The sequence below is a fragment of the Trachurus trachurus genome (assembly GCF_905171665.1).
Source record: "Trachurus trachurus genome assembly, chromosome: 8".
Lineage (NCBI taxonomy): Eukaryota > Metazoa > Chordata > Actinopteri > Carangiformes > Carangidae > Trachurus > Trachurus trachurus.
In genome coordinates this window covers 20,431,390-20,438,796 of record NC_139905.1, presented here as the reverse complement: position 1 = coordinate 20,438,796, position 7,407 = coordinate 20,431,390, and the positions used below count along the sequence as shown (strand labels likewise).

General features: G+C 45.4%; 1 protein-coding gene across 1 annotated transcript; it reads right to left on the bottom strand.

The window, feature by feature from the left end:
- Window positions 1–987: 987 nt before the first annotated feature.
- cdr2l (cerebellar degeneration-related protein 2-like) lies at window positions 988–7,125 on the bottom strand (the record flags this gene model as incomplete). Its single annotated transcript, XM_083977209.1, has 5 exons — window positions 988–1,948; window positions 2,901–3,065; window positions 3,590–3,738; window positions 4,699–4,811; window positions 7,047–7,125. 5 exons carry the CDS (start codon window positions 7,123–7,125, stop codon window positions 988–990), a joined length of 1,467 nt encoding a protein of 488 aa, XP_083833335.1.
- Between the last annotated feature and the right edge of the window lie 282 nt (window positions 7,126–7,407).

Below are 7,407 nucleotides of genomic sequence, written 5' to 3'. Positions count from 1 at the left end.
CTTAACAAGAAAAATAACATGGTTGATACATTTATTTTAATTAACAGAAAAACATTTTAAATAGACTACTACACGGATGACTACAATGCGATACCACAGTGTAGAACTGATTATTTAGTAATTAATGAAATGATCAAACAAATCCCTGAAAGAAAGATGCAGATCATTCACCCCCTGCAGTTTGAAATGCATGCTGTAAAAACACTATTGAGGCGTCTCCACCCATTCAGACGTCGTCTCCTTCGCAACAACACACGTAAGCAAATAGAACTTCAAACACTTAATGCACAGCACACTTTGACAGCTGTCTGGAGAGATTTGTACCATCCATCCAACCAACCAAGAACACACACAGTCTAAATATCACTCTGGCAACTTTATGCAGCTCAAGCTGGTTAAAAGCTTGTGTGATTTACTTGTACCTACTTTTAAGACCAATCTAGCACTAGCAAAGAGTTACTTGAACAGATACATGCTTCAAATGTTTAGTAGTTTCCAAAGCCAATGGCAGTTTGTTTTTTCTCATTTGCTATATTATTTATTTAGCTTAATTATTTCCCATATGTGAAAAATAAATGGCAATAGTTTCAATCATTTCTGCATCAGTACATCTCAAATACTCCTAGTATGTGAAACGACATCACGTACTAGATTGTCCTAGATTGTCCTTAGACAGAAAAAAAGACCCTCTGTTCTGATTATGTGAGTTACAGTTACAGTTGCTCAAAAAAAAGGCATTTGATCCACATCCACAACCATCTTTCACCCATGTGGAGAGTTTTTTAATTTGGCAGCGTCAAATTAATCAGCCGAGCTTCCCTCCTAGAGATCATTCATCATCCTACTGTGACTACAGCCACCCACCCCAACAGCCATGTTAAACAAGAATACCCTCAAAACAGTGAGGTAAAGTGGGATAAATATGTCGGGCGTAGTTACTGTCTTCAGTGCATGTGGCATCAGTGGCTGTTAATAACGAGCTGCAGCTCATTTGTTAGTCTTTCTGCTCTTGGTGGAGTTCATGTCGCTCTTGGTCTTCTGCAGGCGGGAGAAGATCTCTTTGAACAGCGCCTTGTACTCGGGCGTGTTCTGGCTGAGCCGTTTGTCCACCTGCTCCACCTGCCTGCTGATCCCCTCCAGGGCCTCCGGGGTGGAGGGAGTTTGAGGGGGCGTGGGAGGTGTGGCGGAGGAGGAGGAGGCAGCAGCAGCGGCGGCCCCCGACGTCGAGGGCCCCGCGGCGGCCATGCTGTAGTCCTTCATGGAGGGGTCTCTGGAGACAGGTCGTGAGGTCTGCACTCCGGCGTGGCACAAGCTCTCCTCGTGACGCCGGCACTTCCCCAGCAGCTCCTCGTACTTCTCCAGCAGGGCGTGGTACTGCTCGTCCACCTCCCTCAGGATGGACATGCCCCGCTTGCGCACGCCGTTGGCATGCATGGCGTAGCTGCCCTGACGTCGTCCCGAGGCATCTCGAGCTGAGATTGCATTCAGAGCCGTGTCGCTGCAGCTCTTTCTCACTGGGACCCCCTGCTGCCCTGTGGCCCCCGACTCTCCAGCACCTCCCTCCCCTCCCTCCTCCAGCCCGGTGCTCAGCTCTGGGGTGTCTGTCTCAGGGCCGTTGTTGAGCAGCGTCTCTAAGCCGTCTTCCATGCCCCCAATCAGACACATCCTGGACTTCCTGAGCTGTTGCATCTCGTGGAGCTCAGCCTCGAGCTCCTGGACGCGCAGCTGGCAGCCCTCCGCTCCCAACAGACGCTGCTCCAGACGCTCAAACTCGTGGAGTACGGTGGTGTACTCCCGCTCGGCGCTCTCCCTCTTTGACCGCTCTGTGGCCATGGCTGTGCGGAGGGAAGTGACAATGTCCCTCAGGCGGCCGTTCTCTTCGTCCGCCGGCCTCGTCTCAGCCAGGTCAACGCTGCCCGGGTTGGCCAACAGGAAACCGTCCTCGTACCTGACAAAATAAAGAGCTGGTCACTACACTGTATCTGGATTTTACACTTTACAACTGCACAATAAAACAATCAGAGCACCATCTTGGCATTTCTTTACAAACTTTTATAAATCAGGAGTAAAAACAAAAGCAGAGAGCAGCGAATTCAAGAAAAGAGTGTGTGACATATTTGATGCCTTTTATGATTACTATTATTAATAGCCACAACTCTAAGCAAGAGGAGACCATGTAGGCTAATATCAAATACAGAAAATATCTGAGACCCGGGCAGCAATAGGTCTAATTAAATAAATGAAATGTATAATTTCTTTTCAGTTTTAGCTAATTTTATAAACTCATCTTTAAATGTGTGACTTAGGTAGTGTAGCTTCACCACATGAGAGACAGCAATGTTACCCTGCTAAACTAACCTAGTTAGCCTTTAGCAGGACTAGTTTATCAGGCGTTACATTTTTCTCTCTCCTTTGTGATTTAACATTTAGCTGCAGTATTATTCATGGGGTGCAACAAACAATATAACTCTTACTAAAATATCTGAGATACAAAACAAACGTATCCCAACCTGGAAAACAGAGAAAAGTATTAGCTCTAGCTTTTCAACTAGCTAGCAACTTGGCCTCTGCTGTTCTTTTGAATTTTTCACATTTTAGGCGTTTCTTTCCCCCAGAAATTATTTATCTGATGTTATAATCGTTTCTATTGTATGGGGAGATGTCATTTTCTTGTTTTAACTCAGCTTGTACCAAACTGTTGTGTTAGGCTTGGTCTTTACGGTAGAATCAGTAGGGGTCCAGCTCATGAGTCCTTTATGCAGCTACATAGGCTACATGCAGCATGTGAGCTGTGACAAAACCTGCCTGCAGAGTGTGGATGTGACAAACTCAAGTGTCTTTATTGTGCCTGCTCATGCTGGCCCATTAGAGAATCAACTTAAAAAAAACAGCCCAGTCACCGTGGTGCAGTGCACAGCTCTTTGAGGCAGGGGAAGGAGTGGACAGTCTTGCGCCGTTCCTTCTTCTCTCTGCGGACTCTCAGCTCCTCCAGAGTTCGCAGCTCCTCCACCCGGGCTGTCATACTGTCCACCTGGCCATGCAGCGTCTCCATGGTGCCCGTCAACCTGGACGCAAACACACAGCAATGTTTCTCCTTGTGCTGCTTATGTCATTAATGGCTCAAATCTCTTTAATCTCTACATAGGCCTACCATTCTCCTTCGGTCGCTGTTACTAAACAGAGAACACGAAGGAGCACATTTAGAAAGAACAAAGGAGCCACTGAAAACTATTTTTAGCCTTCAGTCCTGTATTATGGTCTGTGAGGAACTTCAATCCCTGATTATGATTATGAAATTGCTAAAGACAGCAAAGGTGTTACAAGAGCTTTATAGCTGCAGTGGTGGAGGGTGTGGCCTGTTATCACATGGTTGTTATAGAATGATAAATAATACAAATATATCATAATATAACAAATGTAAAGGAATAAAGAAATTACACTGCCACCTTATCACCCATTTTGGTTTAAACTTACTTGTCTTCGAACATTGATTAAAAGAATAATGTGATAATAGTGACAAAAATCTTCTCGTTAAAAGCACAGTGGAGAGCAGGAGATGATGAAGACAGACAGTCCCAGTGTGGCTCACCTGTCTATTTTCTGCTGCGAGGCCTTACTCTCCAGCACCAGCTTCTCATTGGTGATCTCCAGCTCTCTGGCAGTCACATCCAGCTGCTCGTACACCTTCGCGTGCTGCTCGTTCATCTCCCTCAACATCTCCAACTGCTTGGACAGGTACTGAGAGGGAAACAGGACAACATGAGTTCATGAGTACATGGGGAGACCTATTTAGGAAAAAAAAAAAAACATTATATTTGATTTGAATAAAATTTATATTCATGTTTGGTGTCAGTAGTGTCAACTGGACAATGGCACATTGTATTGAAGAATGCATGAAAACTAAGCAGTGAAGCAGTAAGGATGAAATAGCAGAAAGTTCTAACTGGCTTCACACTGTTATTGCTGATAGAGAAACACCTGAGCCAGCTAAATGTGACACATGAATGGTTGAAATTTCAGCTTCCATTCGATAAAAATAAGGGTACAAATGCAAACTTGACCCTCTGAAAGTTTGATATACACTTTGATACCTGTAATAATAGAATATAATAGTTTGAAATCAATTTTAATGGAACTTGAGTTCATGTGACACCAGTGGAGTTGATGCTCAGACAAAAATAAGATCAGGCTATTGTTTCTCTGAGGATTCAATGCACTTATTACAAATTACTATGGATTAAAAAAAAAGTTTCTTAAAGAATAAATGTAATATGTAAATGTGTTGGCTGTGAGTAAATCTAACAAACACTGATGTCAATTTTCTGAGGAATATGGAGAAATTTGCACTTTCCTGCAGCACAGACTTGTGAGTTATTCAGAGTTGTGTTTGTGTTGCTGAGCACACTGATCCTCAGCCAGGGTTCTGACTAATAATGAGTCTTAAAGCTGTGATGTGGCCACAGATTCAGTCATTTCACTTATCACTTCATGTTCACAGAACAAACACTTCTGGTTCCATCTTCTGGTTTTTATTTGATTCTTCTTCCAAGCTCTCCGGATTTTATGATTATAAGCTTGGTACAAAATCAAGAGGGGCCAGTTGATGCCAGGTATTTCTTCTTGTGTGTGATGTGCTATATAAAATCAGTTTGAAACGCACCGACTGCACTGGAAAAACCACATAAAAGACAAGTGTACCTCTATCTCTTGCACTTGGTCCTCATTGTTGATGTACATCTGCTGAAGGGCGTCCTCCAGCTCCTTGTTGCGTTCCAGGAGAGTCTTGCCGAGCTCTGCTGCCAAGTGAAGGTCTGACAGACGCAGAGAGAGACAAGGACAGACATCAGCAGCATGAAACAGAGAGACAACATTTGGACGAGTGCACTCAGCCCTCAGCTGCACTCACTGACATCCATTACTGGACATGAATGCAGTGTTTTATCGCCGCAGTGTGTGGCGTGACTGTGACAGGAACAGACACACATGCATCATTGTACGTGTAAAGCACCAGATTTTAACCATCTCCATTGCAAGATTGGATATCAGATATATTTTTCTGCTGGTTGCTTGTGTTATGTATCCATGTGTTAAGTATTACACATTCTTGAGTGGTGCAGGAGTCTTTCAGTTTCATCTGATACTTTTAACAAGCTTCATTAGCTCACACTGTGCACTCCAAATGCCTCCAAAGCCGCTGAGGGAGGTCGAGAGAGGCTGTAATTTCCTGTTTCAACAATGCAGAACTGATAACAGAACACTGGTTTGAATGCTGGGAGATAATGAGTGTGTGTGTAAGTGTGTGTGTGTGTGTGTGTATTGTGGAGAGAGCACAGTGAGCCTTCACCCCCAGGTCCAGTTCAGTCACAGCTCTGTTTCTGCTCCTGAGGGGCCGTCACGTGCAAGTCGTCTTAGTCTTAGTTATGTAATTTTCTGGATTATTTTGCACACAGAGTAGAAGCTCTGTTGGGAAATATCAATCACCTACTGTATGAACACACATCTAACCATATGTGTATACAACAAGAATGTGCATATTATGCTCATAATGCATGGTTGCATCCTGCACGTGCATCTCCGTGATGCTCTCTGATGTGTGAATCTCACATTCAGTCAGTCACCATGCCACATCTGCCCACATGAATTTCATACATTTGCGGGACCAGAGTGAACACAGGGGTTACTAAATATCACAGCTGGGAGGAGAGAGAGAGGTTGCATAACAGCAGAATCATTTCGGACTATGAGTGGAATCAGAGTATGCAGGATGACGTGATGCGCTGCAAGTGCTGCTGACGGCACAAATTCTAGTCTCCGGTCCGTCTGACCCCGAAGCCTGCAATCTTTGATCCCCTCTGAGGAGGTCTGTCTGGGGCCTCCTAATCAGATCAACCAGGGGGCTTAATGACTTTAGGCTCGCTGCTGAATAACACATAGATAAGATATAAATCGCATGCAACACACACACACACACATAACGATATCCACCTGCCTCTCTTTTCTTTCTATGTACAGAGCGATGATGAGACACAAAGCTGCTTTAGTTCTCTGGGTCAGCAGGTAATCAGGAGATGGGGTGATGCTGAGGCCTGTGCTACAGGAGGACACACACACACACACATCTCATCTCTCCTCTGCACTGCCGATGAAAGTGCATCCATTTAAGTCATTACTGAGAGGGCTGATTGAACACTATCACATTGCACATCAGCAAAAAAAACAAAAAACAAATGCGAACACGATATTTCAGATAGATCCTCTCCGACTTTGCCTTTTGTTTATGTTAAGTTATTCAAAGACATGACAGCAGCCTGATTTTACTGTCCACTCTGCTACAGTGAAATGTGTCATATTAACACATGAACATGAGGTTCCCCTGTAGTGGGTCTCATCTCACCGAGTCTCTTCTTTGTTCTGAAACTTCCACATCTACAAAAATTTAGGGAAATGTTGCGCATTCTTCTTCCCACAATGGCCGGCCTGTTTTGACCTTTGGTAGGCACACATACACACACACCACATGTCACCAGCTCCCCACAGATGATCTGATCCTTTATGTCATCCAGCCAGTGCTATAGTCTGAGCAGAGCAGATAGAAAGTGTTTGACAGCTTTTAAAGAAAAGACAATCTAAGAGACAAGAGGAGAGGGGGAGGAGGGGTGCTGAGGTTTAGATGTGGCCCTGCCAAGGAGATGAAGCAGAGACAGGAGTGTGACAGGCAGACAGACAGCAGGACTATTCTGGGAAACATCACTGACATGAATCATGATCAAACTAAGTGGCAGGAGATGACGATAAGGCAGCTCCAGGCTCAGTGGACAGACAGAGACAGAGACACAGAGAGAAGGAGAGACATGGGTACAGTCACAGAGCGTGCACTCGTGCATGAAATGTGTTTTTACAAATGGATGCAACCTCCTCCCTCCTCTCCATCCCCCCCCCTCCTGCATGAATCCATCCTACAAAAAAAAAAAGAAAGAAAGAAAAACAAGCCCAGGGACCCAGGGAGACTGTGGATGAGGGCATTGTTAGAGGGGATGATGCCTCACCTTGCTCCAGGTCCCTCTGGTCGTACCACGGCTCCTCTTCCTCAGTGACAAACTCCTCCATCCTGCCCGCACGAAGCATCGATGCTGATGAACTTCTCCTTGTTCACCGGAGATGTGATCTGCTAATTCACCGACCGCTCGCCCGGAAGTGACACCGAACAACAGCGGCGTTGCCTCCCCCCTCTCTCCAAGTGTGTTTGTGTAGTAACCCTTTGAGGAGGAGAAAAGCCCCGGCCGGCGGCAGTGCACCTGCTCCTATAGCTGCTGGGACCATCCGCGGAGCAGATCTGAGACCTGCAGCCGGGAAATGAAGCCGAGCAGCGGCTACCACAGAAAGAAGAGCCGGGTGTTTCCTCCGGTC